The sequence below is a fragment of the Miniopterus natalensis genome, chromosome 11, assembly GCF_054644295.1.
Source record: "Miniopterus natalensis isolate mMinNat1 chromosome 11, mMinNat1.hap1, whole genome shotgun sequence".
NCBI classification, from domain to species: Eukaryota; Metazoa; Chordata; class Mammalia; order Chiroptera; family Miniopteridae; genus Miniopterus; species Miniopterus natalensis.
The window spans coordinates 4,664,570-4,685,679 of record NC_142091.1 but is presented as its reverse complement, the minus strand read 5'-3'; the positions used below and the strand labels follow the sequence as shown (position 1 = coordinate 4,685,679).

The window sequence follows — 21,110 nt, the reverse complement described above, 5'->3', positions numbered from 1 at the left end:
TTATTTGACAGCCTAAGGGGAAAGAGGTCAGTGCTCCTGACTGAATAGTCAGGTATTGCATGTTTTAAAAATTCTTGTGGCTCACCAGTTGAAAATCACTAGTATAGTTAAAATAAAGGGTGTCTAGTCACCTTATACCAATGGCTCAAATTCCTGATAATCTTTTTCTTTATTTATTATGGTAATTTATTTCAGTACTTTGATTTTGTCTCATATCTGGAAAAATACCTACATACATAAATATGTAAATAGGTGCACAGACATGTTCATTGTTGGCTCAATGTCCAAGTCATCAGTGTGATATTTTCAAAAGGCAGACACAGTTTGAATAGGCACATATAACATTATATCAGCGTTCAAATATAGCTGTTTTACGTAAATATCTAACCAAAGGAGATTATTGCGATTTTATTATTTACTACACAATAGACAGGGACTTGAAAATACAGAGTTTTGAACACCAGAATTGTTTTATCAGCCTAGTATTGGGCTGATTTGTTGCTTAGAATATGGCCAATTATTAGCCTTTATACCAGCATTTTTGCAGCATTTGATAGTATTATCCCTTCTTTCTTGGCCTCTATGACAACTCTTTTTTTATTTATCTTCTTAATCTGTATTGGGTCCCACGTTCACAGTCATTCAGAAGCTAGTCGCCCCCACGGCCGCCCCCCCAGGATTTGATCCTTCAGCTTTACGTGCTGTTTCAGATTTTAGCGAACACCCAGGGGTGGATTCCTCAGATCCACAGACTCTAAAAAACAATTTAAAAAACCCAATTTTAGTGGTACTTACAGTAAACCGTGCTCTTATTCCTTAGGCTTTTTTCCTACTAGCTTCCTGCTTCCAGCTATCTAATTTTATCTCCATCTCAATATCAAGCAGTGGTAGGTGATTTTTTTTAGCTGGAACAAGTGAAATAGCCAGGAAGGCCCTTGCCATCGTTAGATACGTGTATATACAGCTACAACTACACATACATATGAACATACATATTTGTTTTACCACATAATTTAAAGTGGAATTTAGTGACTAGAGAAAAAATGTTATGATTTAAAAATTTTTGTTTGTTTGAAGTTCTTTATCTGGATGTTATGAATGTAGTGAGCATGTTATGATAAGCAGGTTACGCTGTAGGGTGGTCCTTGTCCTTCCTCTTCTCATTCCAGTCTTACCCTCTTTTATACACTCCCTCTTCCTTCCCTTGCAAGAGAAAACAGCTCAGGAAGCTGTCCTACAGGCACTAATCCGGGAACTTCGGGCTTCTTGACCAGAACCTCCCTGGAGGTTGCAGTCCCCACACGCGCAGCATTGCTTTGGAGGAGGAACTTCTGTAATGAGTCTCAGGCAGAGTGACTGAGGTTGCTGGCTGCAAGTGTTATCCTTTGCAGAAACTCAGTTGGAAATTCTTTTTTTTTCTGCCAACTCTCATATTCTTCATCTGTGAATTAAAAAACATGTTCCTAACCCCTCCCCCCACAAGTAAGGATGGACTACTTAGGAACATTTACTTCTGAAGATTTCGTCATCTGTGCAATCAGTGTACACTCTAGAGCAGTGTTCTCTTACCCCAGGGCCCCCTTTCCTTGTTGTCCCCGACTTTGTTGTGAGTTAACATGCCATATAACATGTTATTAGGGAAGTTTTTAGATTCTTAGTCTTCTTAGAATCAATTGTGATTTATATAGTAGTTAAAGGGAATTGTAATTAAACTTGTACATTTTTCTGTTAACTAAACTATCTCCATACCAAATAAAATAGTCATTTAAGTATCATGGTTTTATATTTCTTACTGTCTTTACTAATACACTTTTTCAAAATCCCAATTTTACTGATATTTATAATAAACCCTGTTCTTATTATCTAGAATAAATAATCATACATGAAATACCATAGGTTGAGATAATTTCTGCAACGGACAGAGATAAAGAGGAAGGGGAGGAAATTTGAGAACTCATTTTAGACTTAGATTAGCATTTCATGTGTAGCCTCAAACTCTTACCAAGAAGCCTCCAGTAATACTCCTTTTAGAAAAGACAGCCAAGAGGAAATTATTTCGTTCTTTTAGCTTACAGAACTGAAAAAAGAAAAACATACCTTTTGTTTTCTACTTTAGGAACGTATTTTTAATAACTGATAGTACTCCAATGGTAATTTTTTTCTAGATTTCTGTTATTAAAGCTAAACATACATAATTGAGGATTGTGATCTGATTATGATCAAAGGGTAGACAGATCAATAGAGCAAGTAATCAGCACCCAGATATTTTAAGGGGTGAAGAGAGGTGATGGATAAGAAGGAACATTTTCTTGCTAGGGAAACTAAGTATAATATTTTAATGGTAAAATATTTCTCTTTGCCTATCTTCATGGTTATTTTTTAGGATTAAATAAGATAATACATGTAAACAGTTTAGAGTAGAGCTTACTGTTTAGTAAGTCCTCCATACATTTAATTGTTGCTATTATTATTTGGATTTTTAAAAAGAGAACCCATACTCAGGGACAGCTGATGGTAAATACACCTGCAGTTTACTATTTAACAAAGTATTTAGGATATTAAAAATGGTATCCAGCTTCTTACTTCACCTGTTTGTTGAATTGCTTTGGGGAAGTTAGCATAAAATTTAAATCTTTTAGTCTGGTTTAATAGAATACAATAAATTTAATGACGGTCTTACAAGTGAAATAATTACATTTATCCTTTGTTTCTTCTTTTTTTTTTTACTTTGTTTCAGGTTTCCCCTCAAAAAACCTATAAGGTAAGTTGTTCAGTTGTACTTCATACATTTAGGTTAAATTTTAATTGGAAGCATTCCTTTGAAATTATGGTGCATTTGGGGTATTTGTTTGTTTTAAAAAGTGGATTTTAGTTTAAAATTTCAAAATATTTTACAAATTTAAAATGTAACAGGTGTTACTATTTTTTCTTGAAGATGGCATTGTTTTGATAATTTCAGTATTTTTAATATAAGCATTTTAAAAGTTTGTTCAAATTGGTACTTAAGGTCACTCCCTATGAGGAGGTTTAATTTTTTTTTCTTTTATTTTTCCCCCCTTTCCTGCTTTTCTTCTTCTTATATTTATTTTTATTGTTGTCTCTCTTACAGATTTTAATCTGTTGTGACTATTTTCACTTGTGAATAGCGTAGGGAGTGTAAATGGATTCCAGTTTTTGATGTGTTTTATCATCTGCTTTTAGTTAATGAACTTTGGCAAACTGGATCAATCTTAACTGCTTTAAGACAGTAAAGGAAAAAATCCAAAATGTTCAAATGTCTGTACCCATATCCGTGTCTCCACATTTATTAATTTGCCAGGATTAAATGCCTCTTCCTCAGAACTTTGAAGCATCTCTCTCATCTTGTCATAAATATTGTTTAAAATGTAGGTAGCATGCCATTCCTAATTAACATTTTTAATGACACCATAGTTTATCTTGGCATTGTTAATCTTGGCATTACAATTAATTAGTAGAGTATGTATTTATAGTCATGGTCTTATTTACTGCCCAGCCATTATCTGATCAGTATAATTTGGTAGCCCATAAGCAAAATAATAATAATTGTAGTGTCATTGGGGCTTGGCTAAGACAACTGTGACTAGAACTCTAGGCAGGCTTTAAGTGCGGCTTCCCCGAGATTTTTTTCAATGGCTGACATCAGTGCTATATTTACACAGTGATTTTAGATCTGACCATGGTATATAGGTTTGGGAAATGTACTGAATTACTTGTAGGCACAGTTTTCTTTTCTGTTGAATGGAAATAATAATGATTAGCCTTTGAAAACCACTGAAAGAATTTAAGCAGTTATATCTAAGAATAAAACAGGCTTTATTACGGAATACTATTTTTATAATTTTTAAGTACTTTTTATAACCAGGTAACTAGACTCTGAGTAACATGTAGCACAGACTGAATTTTAAAACTTCTTGAAAAATATAAATTAGAGAGGTTTATGGGACTGTATAAGGTAAACTGATATCTTGGTTTCTCTCTGTAAGACACACTTGAGATTTTTAAACCGAGTTTTTATTCTGACTGTTTTGTAGTAACTGTTTGATTGCTTTGATTTAATTTAGGCATGGAAGTATTTTGAACCGAGAGTCACCAACAGATAAGAAGCAGAAAGTTGAGCGCAGTGCATCCCATGATTTTGACCCCACAGGTAAAAACACTGTTTGTTCTTTCAAAGGATATTGAAAGGAGTAAACTTGAGGATACTACAGCTTAAGCTACATAACTCCCCAAAACACCGGTTTAAGAAGCAGGACTTCTGTTTAGGACTCTCCTTCCTCTTCAATTATACAACATAAACCCTTTGCATTCAGGAGAAATGCAAACATTTTTAACTTTCAATACTATGGATTCCACTATGGAAACATCATTGTAAAGTGTATTATATTTAAATATAGTGATGATAATAGAAAGAGTTTTTGCATTATAATTGGTTTTTTAAAAATGTTTTTATTGATTTTAGAGAGAGAGAGAGATAGAAATACCGATGAGAGAGAAGCATTATTGATCAGCTGCCTCCTGCACGACCCCTACTGGGGATTGAGCCTGTAACCTGGGCGTGTGCCCCAAGGGGGAATTGAACCAGTGATCTCTTGGTGCATGGGATGACACTTAACCAATTGAGCCACACTGGCCAGGCCATAATTAGGTATTTTGTTAAAACCAAGGACCTAGTATTAAGATAAATCATAGGTATGAACCAGTAGTATGTCATAAAATCAAGTCTATAACAACTACCAATTTCCTTAGTCATTTAAAAATTCAAGTCTGGAGTAGGTAAAATGCAACTTCAAAATTAATTATCATCTCATTTTAGAGTAAGCAAATGAAGAAATCCCTTTTTCTTCAGTAAAAAGTATCCTGACCTCAGAGCTGTCTTTCAACCTCAGTAGTGTTGCTCTTTCCTAGAGTTTTATGTTAGCAGACTTTTTACTATTTATATTCTGTAATTTATACACATAGTTTGAACTCCTCTTATAAAATATCGGCTTTTGCTTTCTTCTTGTAAATTTACCAAGGATTTAATTTATAAAAATTGCTTGATAATTTTGCTTCCATCATTTGAAACTGATGTGTTGTTTGTGCATATACTATTTTATTCAGTTGTATGTTGCTGTGACAAAAGGTAAAGTAAGTGAATGCTAAAGTTCCCAGATACATAAATACAATGTATCTGTTTTTAGATATTTTCATTTAGAAATAAAATTTTTAATTTTTAATAGAGAGTAAGTATATTTTTTGTATCTAATTAAGATGCTTTATGCTTTTATTTTTATTATCTAAGAAGGAAAGCATAGGAAGTGAATAGCTAATAATTTACCTGCATCTTTGGTAGTAGGTAAAAAATGAAACCTCAATCATCAATTTAGGAGGTTTTGGTGGTAGGAGTATATGATATGTAACATACTACATATTACATTAAAGATAATGGGTCTCCATTAAACGATAATTTTTAATTTCTGACACCTAATTTTGACATCATGGGGCTCAGAGGCTTTTATTTACATGATTACTTACTCTCTTGCTAATGAGGGTCACAGTTTTTTGCCCTATGTTCATGAAAGTATCACGGTCTCTTTAGATTGACTTACTCCGTATTGTTCATCTGTGATGTGACAGGTTTAGCAAAGTGATACGCAGTGCTTCATAATGAGATAATTAGAGCTTTTAGCGCTTTTCTGTCTCTAAAATTGTCAGATGATATATTTTGTAGACTATTCTTGTGTTATTTTGTTTGAACATATTTTTATTAGCACTGTCTTTTCTTCGGTAAATCTTTAAAATATGTCATTACTTGTACTGTTCGTGACTATTCTGAAGTGCTGTCACCTGTGATGTTCGTACTTTATGTTTGCACGATTTAACTTGATCATGATTCATTCTTTTTCCCCCATGAATTTTTCCCTTACATTGGTCTCCATATTTTCTATATCTCTCTCCTTTTCTCCCGCTCTTGTGCAGATAGCTCCTCCAAGAAGACAAAGTCTAGTTCAGAGGAGAGTAGATCCGAGATATATGGTAAGCTTATATAGTGAATTCAGCCTTGCACCTTTGGAGCTTGCTTCATGCCCTTTCCTTTTTTAAAACAACTGCAGCCTTCCCGTGTCTGCTCTGCATGGCATGATCTGCAGGGAAAGGGAGCCTGGGGTTTTAATGTGGCTGTGATGTGGAAGCTTAAGGTTGCTAGAAACTAACATTGCAGAGTAAGAATAGGCCACACTACTCCTCATCTCTTTCATTTTGTCCATGTTCGGAAAGTGATTATCTCTAGAATCTTTGAGTGAGGTCCTCCGTAGAACACAAATAGGTGTGGAATCCTCCTTAACTTCTTCCCATGCCCCATGCAGAGTTTGGATCATGCAGAATTTCATCCATGCTACCGGTCTTTTCCGCTAAGTATAGTGCTAGTGTAATTTAATGTGTGGTAGCAGTTCTTTGGAATTTTTATTTTACTTTTTATTTGTTTATTTTTAATTGCCTCATCTTCTGGAAATGCTGTTCTTACATAATTTATCCACACCAGCAAAAATACCTTAAGTATTTTATTTTTGTAACTTGAAGAATTTGCCTGTGCCTTTCATAAGTTTCCCCAAAGCTTATTCTGCATGGGAAAATTTCAAAATGGCACCTTCTTAAAGTAATCTTTATAAAGAGTAGGTTTAACCAGAATGGTCAACTTTTATAACAGATGATTGAAACACTAATATTTCCAGATTGTGTCCTGTCTTCCAAGGGTACTATAAACCATATTTGTGAAGTTCATACATATTTTTCCTTTTCCTACTTTTTCTTTCCCTCTGGCCTTGTTTTGATATCTAATTTGTTTTTTGAGAAAAGTGAATAGGAGAAGCAGGGCCTGGAACCAAGACTTTAAAAATAATCTCTGAAAGACTAAGAAGTTATTTTTTTTAAAGGAAATTCCAGATTTGGCATCAAAGGAAAATCATGTCTTCTCTAATAGAGCCAAAGTCTATCAAATAGAAGTTTCCCAGGTATAGCTGTGTCCTAGCTTGATAAACATGAAAGGGAAATAATATGTGAAAATTTCCCTAACCCTCAAGACATTTTACAGTTTATATCTCCTGACACTTCAGCTTGTAATATCAGTTACTTTTAAATATTACGAGGCCTCAGTGTTTGGTTATAAAGCAGTAAATGCTTCTTTGTTAGATAGTTCTTTGCTTGGGTTTTTGTGGTGAGTGTTTTTTCTATATAATTAAGCCTTTTACAGTACAGTAGTTGAACAAGGAATGTGTACCATGCCAAACACATGTCAGGTTTATGTTTTTTCTTCCTAAGTATTGAGCTCCACATAAGTAAGAAGTAGCTTCTGAATTTCTCAAGACTCTTACTCTGATCTCTATAGAGAGTTTCTGATTGACGATCCTCTCCTTAGGAGTGGGAACACGATATAGCCCCACTCATTTCTAGTAAGCTTTGCAATTTTGTATTTTACACACGTGCACCCATTTTCCTAGATCTGTGGATCTGTGCAATGCATGCAAAAGCTTGCTGTTTGCTTAAGATGATAGGATGTTTGCTTTGGATAATAAGGTGATAGGTATGTATGAAAGCTTCTGTTTGATTTGGGTGTTAGTATTCCAGTGATACTGACACTCGTGCCGACCTACCGTTAGCCTGGTAGTAATAGGGAAGCAGGGTGTGGATTCTTTGGGTATTTGTTTATTGAGAACCCTTGAAATGCCTTTTTTGGAAGGAACTGAGCCATGAGTCCCCAAAAAGCACTTAGAGAAGGATGAGTTTATCAGAACTGAGGGAGCATTTTAACTTAAATCTCTTAGACATTACAAATATTTTATCACCTCTTTGATGAATAGACTTCTTCAGACTGTGAGCAGTTAGCATGGGTGAAAAAGAATCTCTCTAATCTTTAGGGAGCCAAGGAAAGCTTGGACATACTGGAGTATGAGAGTAGAACAAAGCGACCGGTCACATTGCTTTAGTGTAGGGTCTCTCAACAAGCCAGCTTCTAACTTTGGAGATTATACATTGTCTTGGAGTAAAATTCACTAACTGGACACTTAACACAAATGCCAGTTTATTCACTTACAAATTGTTTAAACTTTCTAAGCGATTTTTTAAAAATATTTTTAAATTTTATTTTTGTTTCAAATATTACAGATGTCCCTTTTTCTCCCCAATGACCTGTTCCACCCCCTCCCCAGTCCCTCTCCCCACCATTGTCCGTGTCCTTGGGTTGTGTATATATGCATAGAAATTCTTTGGTTACTCTCCCCCCCCCTCCACCCACCTGCCTCCTCCATCCCTCTGACATTCATCAGACTCATCTATGCTTCCATGTCATTGAATCTATTGTGTTCATCAGTTTATTAAGTTCTTTAGATTCCACGTATAAGTGAGATCATGTGATGTTTGTCTTTCTCTGCCTGGCTTATTTCACTCAGCATAATATTCTCCAGTTCCATCCATACTGACCCAAAGGGTACGAGATTCTTCTTCTTTACAGCTGCGTAGTATTCCATGGTGTGAATATCCCACATTTTTTTATCCACTCATCTACTGATGGGCACTTGGGCTGTTTCCAGATCTTAGCTATTGTGAACTGCACTGCTGTGAACATAGGGGTGCATATATTCTTTCTGATTAATGTTTCAGGATTCTTAGGGTATATTCCTAGAAGTGGGATCACTGGGTCAAAAGGCAGCTCCATTTCTAATTTTTTGAGGAACCTCCATACTGTTTTCCATGGTGGCTGCCCCAGTCTGCTTTCCCACCAGCAGTGCACCAGGGCTCCCCTTTCTCCACACCCTCGCCAGCACAAGTCGTTTGTTGATTTGTTGATGGAGCCATTCTGACAGGTGTGAGGTGACACCTTATTGTGGTTTTAATTTGCATCTCTGATGATTAGCGACGTTGAGCATTTTCTCATGTGTCTCTTGGCCCTCTGTGTGTCCTCTTTGGAGAAGTGTCTATTCAAGTCCTTTGCCCATTTCTTAATTGGGTGGTTTGTCTTCCTCTTGCTGAGTGCTATGAGTTCTTTGTACAGTTTGGAAATTAGCCCCTTATCAGATGCATCCTGGGCAAATATGTTTTCCCAGACTGTGGGGTTCCTTTGTATTTTGAGGCTGTTTTTTTTTTTTTTCTGTACAGAAGCTTTTCAGTTTGATGTAGTCCCATATGTTTATTTTTTCTTTTGTTTCTCTTGCCCTAGGAGATGTATCAGTGAAAATTCCACTGCGTGCGATGTCTGTGACTTTACTACCTATGTTTTCTTCCAGGATTTTTATGGTTTCGTGACTTACATTTAAGTCTTCTATCCATTTTGAGTGTATTTTTTTGTATGGTGAAAGCACAGCAAAGTGGGAATAGAGGGATCAACCTCAACATAATAAAGGCCACATATGACAGACCTACAGCCAACATCATACTCAATGGGCAAAAACTAAAACCATTTCCATTAAAAACAGGAACAAGACAGGCATGTCCACTTTCACCCTCTTACTCAACATACTACTGGAAGTCCTCTCCAAAGCCATCAGACAGGAAGAAAACATAAAAGGTATCCAAATTGGAAAGGAGGAAGTAAAACTGTCATTATTTGCAGATGACATGATACTGTACGTAGAAAACCCTAAAGACTCCATCAGAGTATTATTAGATTTGATAAACGAATTTGGAAGGTAGCTGGATACAAAATCAACATCTGGAAATCAATGGCATTCTTATACACCAACAATGAACTTGCAGAGAGATAAACTAAAAAAAAACACCATTTACCATTGCAACTAAAAAAAGATACCTAGGAATAAACTTAACCAAGAATGTAAAAGACCTGTACTCAGAAAACTACGGGACAGTGAAAAAAGAAATAGAGGAAAATATAAACAAGTGGAAAAAGATACCATGCTCATGGATTGGAAGAATTAATATCATTAAAATGTCCATACTACCCAAAGCAATTTATAAATTCAATGCAATTCCTATTAAAATACCAACAGCATATTTCACAGATGTAGCACAAACATTTCGAAAATTTATATGGAACCAAAAAAGACCCCGAATAGCTGCAACCATCTTGAGAAAAAAAGGCAGAGTGGGAGGGATCACATTACCAGACTTCAAACTGTACTACAAAGCCACTGTAATCAAAACGGCCTGGTATTGGTACAACAACAGGCATATAGATCAGTGGAACAGAACAGAGACCCTAGAAATAGACCCACGCCATTATGGTCAGTTAATATTCGACAAAGGAGGCAAGAGCATCCAATGGAGTAAGGACAGTCTCTTCAATAAGTGGTGCTGGGAAAACTGGACAGATACATGCAAAAGAATGAAACTAGACCACCAACTTTCTAAGCCATTTTTATAGCTGTTTTATCAGATAGATTTACTTTGCTCATTTTCTTTTTCTTTTTTTATTAAGTTTTTGGGGCAACATTGGTTAATAGGATCATACAGGTTTCAGGTGTAGGTTTCTATGTTACAAGATCTATATATTGCATTGTGTGCCCACCACCCCAAAACTTTGCTTATTTTAAAAGGAAGCCAAGTGTTTGTTTTGTATTCACTTCTTTTGTTAATTTTCTACCTAATATAGTAGGTCAGTATTTGTTCCCTACCACCTTATTTTCCCCCCTGTACCTTTTGGAGTCTGTTGATCATATACAGGTGTATTGTCTGATTTGCAGTTTTAATGATACTTAATTTTCTATTTTTCTCACTAATATTGTGATGGAGAAGTTTTGTGGCTTTTGTGGGTGGGGAGTGAGATTGAACAAGGGGATTGTGGGTTAGACTGTGGTCTTCCTAACTTCCGTCCTGGCTTCATGAGCAGAGTCCAGCGATAGTATTTTGTCCAGGAAAATAAGCAGTGCCATTTTGAACTCTTACTCTCCTGGGGCTGCTGTAACAAAATACCAGAGACTCAGTCTAAGCAACAGAAATTTAATTATTTTCTCACTGTTTTGGAGGCTAGAAGTATGAGATCGGGGTGCCAACATGGTTGGGTTCTGGTAAGAGCTCTTCTGGCTTGCTTTGGCTCACTCAACATATGAATTTTGTGGGGGATACAAACATACAGTCCATAACAGAGGCAAAGTGTTAGCACTTGAGATATCCTGGCTTGGATATTTCAGAGTATATATTTTTTAAATTCATATATTTTTCTTTTTTTAAAATGTATTTTTATGGACTTTATTGGGGTGACAGTGGTTAATAAACTTATATAGGTTTCAGGTGTACATCCTGTAACACATCATCTGTACATTGTATTGTGTGTTCACAACCCCGGAGTCCAGTCTCCTTCCATCACCATTTATCCCTCAGTCCCCTTTACTTTCTTCTCCCTCCCTCCCTCCCCATATTTTATTTCTTATATAAGCTCATATTGTAAAAAGAAAAGCTCTTGGTTTGATTCTTACTCTCACCAAGTTACGATTCTCTGCTTTCCTTTTCAACTTTGCAAAGAGCATTCTACAGTGTGAACCTTCTATTCCTTATAAATCATTCGCTTCTTAACCTCTTGAAACTCGACATCTTAACACATGCAATCTGGAAGGTAAACTAGAAAATTTACTTGAAAATCTATGAACTTATTCTCAGTTCTCACCTTCTCTCTGAACCATTTGACAGTGCTGATGCCCTTCCTTTGGTTTCTACAATATTGTATCAACCTGGTTCTTTATTCTTTATAATTTTGTCTTTTCTTTACTTGGTTGCTCTTAACTCTTACAAAAGTGGACATGACCTGAGTTTTTGTCTCTGATATTTCTGTTACCAGTTCCATATTTTTAACTGTTTTCTGAATACTTTCACTCTAACTGTCCTTCAAATTCAGAATGACAACCTGAAATTCATCATTGTTCCCTATGGCTAGAAATAAAGCTGCTTCTTGATTTTCCTGAATCTTTTAGTGGCACTGCCATTGTTCTGTTAAACTAGCCTTTTTTATAGTTATTTTTGACTTCTCCCTTTACCTTGCCCTTTCCGGTCAGCTGTTTGCGAGGCCCCGTTGATTCTACCATCACCATGTTCCTCATCCTGCACTATTTGGTTCCGGCCCCACGGCTTTATTCAGTTTCTCTTCATTTCATTTGAATATGTTAATAGACTGATAACTTACTTTCACTTTGATTTCACATTGATTCACTCCCTATTCTCCATTATTGTATATTTTGTCAGATTAGTATCGCTGAAGTAAGGATTCCGGCATTCACTTGCTAGGAATTTCAAAAAGTTATTAAGATGTGCTGTAATTTGTTTCCAGTTTATCATTCTACCTTAACTTCCTATCCACCTAATGTACCAGGCTCTCCTCCAGATTGTCATTTCCAGAGTATGGCTTGGTGTTCGTTCTTGACTGATGCCCTTTCCGTATCTTGAAAGGTTTACGCCTCCTATAACTTCCTGTTAGAATCCTCCTCACCCTTCCAGGCTCCATTCCAATACTGCCTCCTTCCTCGGACTTTCCTAGATCTTTTCAGCTTCTTTGGTCATCTGAGCTTGACATCCTGCTTTTTATCTAGTTATTTGTACTTATATTCATCTTCACATCTCCCGTAATGCTTGACACACTGGAGGCACTCACTCAGTTTTGATGGATTTTTGAAATTGGGATGAGTATTTTAATAAAGAGAATTGGTGGATTCATTCATTGGATTTTTCTTCTGAAAAATTTTAAGGTAGAAGAAAATGTAACTTAGAAAAGAGACTTTACTGTTGGTAGTAATAGTCAAAAGAGTGAAATCAGCATACTCGGAACTTACAGCACCTCTTGCCAGCAGTATTGTGCATTTAGAATCAAGAGTCTCCTTAAAGGATTGCCTGAGGTCTTACTCATAGAACATGTATGTCTGGCAGCAATTTAACACTGCATTTTCATTAATTTGCTGTTTGGCAGTATGGCTGTTACATTTTTCTAGGACTGTATTATAGTGGAACTTTCTCACCTTTTTGAATACCTTTTTATGTCTTCTTCCCTTCCCCACTCCAAAGCATTACAAAGACCTAATTTTTTTCATTTTAAAAATATAATTCTTGGTAATTATCTTTTGAGTAAGAAACAATCTTATTTTTTTTTTTTTTTTGGAGAGAGAGACATCAATGAGAAAGAAACATTGATCGGCTGCCTCCTGCAGGCCCCCTGCTGGGGACCAAGCCAGCAGCCCAGGCATGTGCCCTGGCTGGGAATTGAACCGGTCACCTCTTGGTGCATGGATGGCGCTCAGCCACTGAGCCACACCAGCTGGGTAGAAACAGTCTTTTTATGTTGGTTTTCACATACCACATTATTATAAAAGGGGAAAAGTCCTTTGTTAGAAAGAGGAAATGAGATTTGGGAAAGGGTAGTGTTTATATAAAGCTGATGGATCATCTTTATGTCACTGATGATGGAGCCTGATACCTAATTATTAGCTTCCAGGTGAGATATCATAATCCTTAAAAAATAGAAAATTTAAAAATGTATTTGTAACTAGACAAATGTGTTATTTTAAAATAGATGGGAATCATTATTTTAGTTAGAATTTAGCGAGGGCAGAAGGTTAGTGTCCTTATAGAAGTATTTCTCTACTTTGCATAGTTTTCAGATCTATGACTTTACGTTTTCTCCAAAAGTGATTGGGTATGATTTATTTAAAATTTATTTTATTTAAAATGCATTTAGATTTACTTAGTAAATATTCATTAAGCACCTATTATATGCCATGCACTGTAAGTCATAGGGGTGCAAAGATACTAGGAGACCGTTGCTATTTTCTGGAAGTTCACAATCTAGCATAAAAGAAAGAATTGCAGTACATTTTGGTAAGTACAGTAATAGAGATATACACTAGTTTACTAACACTTTACATGTACTTAAAACATAGTTGTGGAACAGTCTTCCTCTGGCCCTAAGATCGATGAGAATGAAGTACTCCTGTGACAGTTTCAGGGAGGTCTGGGCCCTACTCTCTTGTTGAACACTTTTTCTGCCTGTGTTCACGCAGAGTGCTTGGATACTGCCCACAGAAATCTAATTCATATTGAAAGATAAACACATTTATATGGTAATTATAGTTATTAATATGTATACCAGACAATAAAGGATTTAACAAAACAAACCAACAAACCATGGACTCTGTGTGTTTGTTAAAATCAGAGAAAGTGAAAAATGAAATTTGAAAATGGCTCTTTTGGAGGTAGTAGTCCACTTCTATTCCCCCCCCCCGCCTTTTTTTTTTTTTTTAAATAACACAGGGCCTGTTGTCTGTACCATGGTCTGGTTCTTACTAGAACATTGTCATTGTTTCCTTGTCATTTCTCTGTGGTTCTCCCTGCTGAGATTTTAAGTCTTTTGAGATCATACTTGTAGTAGTTTTGTATTCACAGCATCTGCAGACTGCAGTTTTAAATAACTAAAGTCAGACAGTCAGTACAAACTTGCTAAAACAAAGAAGTGGATTTTTTTTGTGTGTCAAAAAGGACGTGTCAAAGATACCCTAATTTAGTCAGTATTGGTGATTTCAGCGTTAAGGGTGATCTTGTTGTGTGTGGTGGGTTAAAACAGCTTCTGGTCTACAACAGATAGAAAGAAATCACTCTCGAGAAAGAAAAACAGCTTATTTGATTTTGAATGGGAAGGAACATAATAGATCTAAGCATTTGAGAGGCTGGATTTCTGAATTTTGAATGATGTGACAGCTTAGTTTTCAGTTACTTATCTAAGTTTGTGCAGATGGCATAGATTCATAGGACAGAATAGTATCATTAATTTGAATTTCATAGATTCTGAATTGGCTGTATGTATAAGGTATGTTTTCTTTTTGTATTGGTCTAGTAATTCTTATGTTTAAAGTACATCAGAATCTCAGATTAGCGGATATAATAAGTGGACAATGTGGTGGAGCTGGGAGGAGGAGAAGGGTGCGTGGGCTGTGCACATGCCCTTCCTCCTTTCCTCGTCACCCTCTGCTCCCCACCTTCTCCTCTGGATGTAGAATTAAAAGGGGAAGTTACCAGGCTGAACAGTTTTGAATTGGAGAAAACAGGTTTGTAGTGTTTACTTAGTCCTTAAGTCTGGTTGCACCTTGGGCATATTTGGTGAAGTTGACTGTGCATGCTGGTATTTTTTATTCTAGATCACCTTCCTTTCTGAGATTCTATCCATCCTTGGACTCCTACTTTTCCAATTTGCATTCATTTATTAGCAATTTTTAAAACAGTTTTTCTATGCCGGAACATATGCCAGGTCCTGACATAAGATTGTAAACAAGATAGGGCCCCTGTTCTCTTTCTAGGAGCATATAATCCTGTGAAAGGGTAGAAACAGAGACGGATCAGGTGGTACTGTTGAGTAAATAGAGGTGTGGCGGGAGTCTGCAGGGACTCACTAACCCAGTCTGGGTATTCAGGGAAAGCGTATAAGAGGCAGTGATAAGTTGCTTAAAGCTTTCCTGTTGTCTCTCATCTCCTGAAGTTACCTGTCACAAGAAGCCCTGCTCTATTAAATGTTCCTTCTCTCCCTGCCCCATTTAAAATGGCTTTGCTTGTCTGTTAAAACAAAATTTAGACAAAGACATAAATGAGGACTGATCCTTTTAGAGAAGAATTTGCAAAAACGACAGGAGTTTGTGAACACAAAAGTGTTCTTAACTGATTTTTAGTTGATATATTTCTGATTGGGAAAATCCAAGGGCAACCTACCTTCAATCATAATAAAATAATACTTAACATTTATGAGCCCTTAGCATGTGTTAGGCATTAAGCTAATTACCTTATGTTCATTATATTAAAGTGAAATACACAAACATGCAGACTCTTAACCCTCACTACTGCTCACCCTCGTTTTTTACAAGCACCCTGTTCTCTAGAGTGACCTGAAACTGAGTCTGCCCAGTGGCTTAGCACAATGAACACCAATATTCGTTAATTCACTGATTTGCAGCTCTTGGGAGAACTGGGAGAGATGGATATAGTATGAAAAAAATATATATTCAGTTTTGCAGTTGTCCCGACTTTTATTTAAAGTTACAATGTGCAATTCCTTTTTTATATATATTTTTATTGATTTCAGAGCGAGGAAGGAAGAGGGAGAGTTAGAAACATCAATGATGAGAGTCATTGATCAGCTGCCTCCTGAACGCCCCCTGCTGGGGATCGAGCCTGAAACTTGGGCATGTGCCCTGACCAGGAATACCACCTGTGACCTCCTGTATCTTAGGTCGATGCTCAACCACTGAGCCACACCAGCTGGACTATAATTCATTTTGAAATTTCAAATAACTGTAAAGGAGGACATCGGATATTTATGTTTTCAAAACACAGGATTTTTAAAAGATTCCTATAAAACGCTGCTCTTAATCTATTTTGAAGTTCTCTGATTCATATATTTGTCGCATTCTGTATTAGAACTTTATAATAAAGAATGCCTTTTTTCTTGTTTTTATGTATTCATATCCATTCCATTTATAGTTTTTCCTAGTTACTTGAAGGGAGCAACATTAAACAAAGGAAAAAGGTTAAGTTCTGATGGGCTGTCTTTCCCCTGCCCCATTACAATTGACTGTTTTGTGGGAGTGGTGAATTCAAATACTTTTCAGAATTTAGTAGTTTCTTGAGTTAAGGGGTAACGCATTTTTTTAATCTTGGGGTGTAATTTACATAAAATAAGATGCACCCATTTTAGCTGTGCAGTTCAGTAAGTTTTGACAAATGAACGTACTCATGTAACCATTACCTTAATTAAGATATAGGGCATTTCCACCCCCCCCAATTCCTTAATATTCCTTTGCAGTCATTCTCCCCACCCTGTCCGTGGGCTACCACTAATCTGGTTTTCGTTACTGTAGTTTAGTTTTGTCTGTTTTATATTGGAATCAGGTAGTGTTTACTGTCTTTTGTATCTACTGTCTTTCCCTTAGCATAATGTTTCTGTGATACATTCATGTTTGTTGCATGTATGACTAGTTCTTGTTTTATTTTCTAGTTTTGGGCTTTTATGAACAAAAAATTGTTATAAACATTTGTTTACCAGTCTTTATGTGGACATGAGTTTTAGTTTCTCTTGGGAATGAAATTGTTGGGTCATATGTAAATACATGCTTAACTTTCTAAGAAGTTTCTGAACTGTTTTTCAAAGTGTACCATTTTACACTCCACCGGGATGTGTGAGCTTTCCAGTTGCTCCACGTCGGTCAGCACTTGATATTGTCACTCTTTTCTTTCTTTCTTTTTTTTTTTTTTTTTTAGCCATTTCAGTTAGTCTATAGTGGTATCTCAATGTAACTTTAATTTGAATTTTTCTAATGACTGCAGATATTGAGCACTTTTGCATGTGCTTATTGCCCATTAGTATTTCTTTCTTTGTGATGTGTTTATTCAAATCTTTGTCCCTTTTATTTTTTTATTTTTTTTATTTTTAAAATATATCTTTATTGATTTCAGAGAGAGGAAAGGAGAGGGAGAGAGAGAGACAGAAACATCAATGATGAGAGAGTCATTGATCGAGCCCGCAACCCGGGCATGTGCCCTGACCGGGAATCGGACCCCGATCACCTGGATCCCGGGTCGACGCTCAGCCGCTGAGCCACGCCCGGCCGGGCTTTGTCCCTTTTAAAATGTCTTCCATATTTGAATAATAGAATTGTTGTTTTTAAAAATATAATTTGGATATAAGTTCTTCATCAGATACTTGTTTTGTGAATATTTTCTCCCAGTCTGTGGCTTGCCTTTTCATTTTCTTGGTGTCTTTTAGAAGAGCAGATGTTCTAAATTTTGAGTCCAGTTTACCAGTCCTTTTCTTTTATAGTTGGTGCATTTTGCATCCTAAATGATCTCTTCCTACCCTAAGGTCTTGAAGATTTATTTCTGTGTTTTCTCATGAAAAGTTTTAGGTTTGTTTTGTAAAAGATCATGACTCTGTATAAAAGTCTGTATTTTGAAGAATATTTCCTAATCATTATACTTGTTATTTTACGTGTATTAATATATTTATTTTTATATGTTTTTATTGACTTTAGAGAGAGGAAGGGAGAGGGAGAGAAACATGGATCGGCTGCCTCCTCCATGCCCCTTACTGGGGGTTGCACTGGCCACCTGGGCCTGTGCCCTGACCGGAGTCGAACCGGCAACGTCTGACGTGTGGGGTGACTCTCCACCAACTGAGCCACACTGGCCAGGGCTATATACTGATTTTTGGTGAAGTGATTAGATTCTGTAAAACTGAAAGTATATATTAAATCTTTGCTTAACACAGAGTTCAGGATCTTCATATCTGACCCATAATAAAAGAGCTGGGTGTTAAGGTGCTTCTCTTATGGGACGTCCCTGTTCCTTTGATTGGACCCTCTTTTTCTCACCTTGCCTTGACAGCTTTTGTTTGCTATTTAACTAGAAGGAAAATAAATTCTCCTGTAGGAATCAGGTCAGCATATGAAAGAGATAAAATAATTGGTTGAGCTCACAGATTCTTTATCTTTTCTATTTTTTCTCCTTTCTGTTTGCTTTTTCTTTGAGCCAAGGTCTTCCCTTTGAACTTTTTCTCTCTTTTTCAGGAGAAGCACTCTTGGTGCTCTGCAAGCATCTCCTTTTTTAAAAATAATTATTGTTGAAAGTTTTACAAATGTCCCCCCTTTTCCCCCCATTGACCCCATTCCCAGGTTTTCACCAAAAACCTGTGTCCATGGGCTATGTGTATATGCATATAAGTTCCTAGGTTAATCTCTTCCCACCTCCCTTTCCCCTCCCCCTTTCCCTCTGAAGAACGTCAGTCTGTTCCATGCTTCAATGTCTCTGGGTCTGTTTTGTTCATCAGTTTATTTTGTTCATTAGATTCCACATATGAGTGAGATCATGTGATACTTGTCTTTCTTTGAGTGGTTTATTTCACTTAGCATAATACTCTCCAGGTCTCCATGCTGCGTCATAGGGCAAGAGATCCTTCTTTTTGACTGCTGTATAGTATTCCATGGTGTAAATGTCCCACTTTTTTTCCCCCTTTATATAATCTGTTTTTCTGAGTATATTTTCCTGAGAGTGAGATTGAATTTCTCTAGAATTTACTTTGGGATACTTCTAGCTTAATGTCCCAAAATATTTTGATTTTTGGCTGCGGGGGGAGGGTGGTGAAACACCAGTAAGAACACCAAAACCCAGGGTGGTAGGGGAGGATTTTATATTACAAATAATAGCATAGATATGAATGGGCTTTTCTTATACCTGTCTCCTCTCTAATACTTCATCTTTTCCAGTTTGCCATAGCTGTTTTTAATCTTGGAGGAATTCCACTCTGCCTCTCCAGTGAGACACTGATATATATGACTTTGTGATATTCTTGTGTTTCTTTTGTTCATGGGGTTAGTGCTCTTATTTTATATATGGGTTTCATGTGCTCCCTTGTATTTCTCGAGAAAGAGTACAGTTCATTGCTAATATGTAATTATTATCATTTTTCTCTGTTTTTCTCTTCCTTTTCTCTTTCTCATGGTTCCTGTGCAGGTCTTGTTCAGCGCTGTGTGATCATCCAGAAGGATGACAATGGATTTGGGCTGACGGTCAGTGGAGACAATCCAGTCTTCGTACAGTCTGTCAAAGAAGGCAAGGCATTTTTTTAAAACTGTCTTGTCACTTAAGAGCAAACAGAGTAGAATAGAAAAGTTTAAATGAAATGTATGTATTGCCCAGAATAAAATAATCATATGTATTGCAGGTTAGGTGCCTTTGGTGCTAGATTTATCTTCAGTGTCGCAGTTTTGGGCATGAATCTCCCCCAGTTGGTTTTCTTTGTGCTTTAAAGTTTTAGAAATCATATGACTCTTTGGTCATGATACTTTATGCATCATCACTTATAGAAGTTTGTGGAATATTACTTCTTTAGAGATATTTTGGTAGAGACAGATTAAACAAACGGTTATAGGCTCAAAAATATCCATTCTTTTTCCAGAACAACAATAATACCTTTTACTGCTATTACGATATATTGAATACTTCTTTTATGTTGGGTGCTGTAATTTGAGGTAGGTATTTTTTATACCGATTTTATAGGAGATATTGAGGCTTAGAGTGAAAAGCATAAAATCAGCCCAAGGCCACACAGCTAGCGAGTGGCAGGGTCGGCACTTGAACCCGTCTGTCTGACTTTCAGCACATGTTCCTGAGCACGTTGCTGTGCCGCCCCTCTTCCCAGAAGGTTGTCGTGAGTGCAAGTAAGTTACACTTTCAGTAATGAATTTCTCTCACAGATGGAGCAGCCATGCGGGCCGGAGTACAGACAGGTGATCGAATCATCAAGGTAAGGAAAAAACTATTAAAGAGTTTATGGTAGAATTTAAAAAAACAGCATGTATTAACCATATTTTGATTTTTTTCACTTGAATTTTTGAAAAAGCAGCGCATATGATGGATTTGTGGGCTATAAAACTTTTATTTTTTTTAAATTTTTTTAATATGTCTTTATTGATCTCAGAGAGAGGAAAGGAGAGGGAGAGAGAGAGAGAGAAACATCAGTAATGAGAGAGTCATTGATCGGCTGCCTCCTGCATGCCCCGGACTGGGGATCGAGCCTGCAACCTGGGCATGTGCTCTGACGGGGAATTGAACCCCGATCGCCTGGATCCTAGGTCGATGCTCAACTGCTGAGCCACACCCGGCCGGGCTATTTTATTTATTAAAAAATTAATATTACCCTATATTGAAAGGCACCATAAAAGGTCTGACTAAATGGAGTCATATATGTTCCTGATAGGATGGTAACTCACTGTTGTGAAGATCATTCCTCTCCGTATTAATATTTCTGCAAGTAATTCTCATCAAAATATACTATTAAAATTGGGAAGGTGTGCTATTACTTAAACTGATTATTCTTTCAAATGAACTTCACAAAGGTATAAAAATAGCTAATGAAAAAAGTATGTTATTTATAAATATAGGTTTGTGTGAGGTGACATGGTGTGGATTATCTAAAGCAAGTGACTAGTCTAGGTATAGACCTATCAGTGGAACAAATCCAGAATCAGGCCTTCAATTCTGACCAGTAAGGAAACAATGAGTCAGTAATTACTCTTGAGACAGTTGATTCATTTGATTTCTTGAAACAACATTACTATACAGGAAAAGACACCATGAACATATTT

General features: G+C 36.5%; 1 protein-coding gene across 3 annotated transcripts in view; it reads left to right on the top strand.

The window, feature by feature from the left end:
• ARHGEF12 (Rho guanine nucleotide exchange factor 12) overlaps positions 1–21,110 on the top strand; it is a 167,595-nt gene that overhangs the window by 63,350 nt on the left and 83,135 nt on the right. The window contains exons 2-6 of one of the 3 annotated variants that reach the window (XM_087821471.1): positions 2,738–2,761; positions 4,083–4,168; positions 5,980–6,036; positions 19,477–19,575; positions 20,220–20,269. In XM_087821471.1, coding sequence (XP_087677597.1) covers positions 2,738–2,761; positions 4,083–4,168; positions 5,980–6,036; positions 19,477–19,575; positions 20,220–20,269 — 316 coding nt within the window. The remainder of the gene's footprint in view (positions 1–2,737; positions 2,762–4,082; positions 4,169–5,979; positions 6,037–19,476; positions 19,576–20,219; positions 20,270–21,110) is intronic. The other 2 variants (XM_087821472.1, XM_087821473.1) reach the window with 2 other exon arrangements.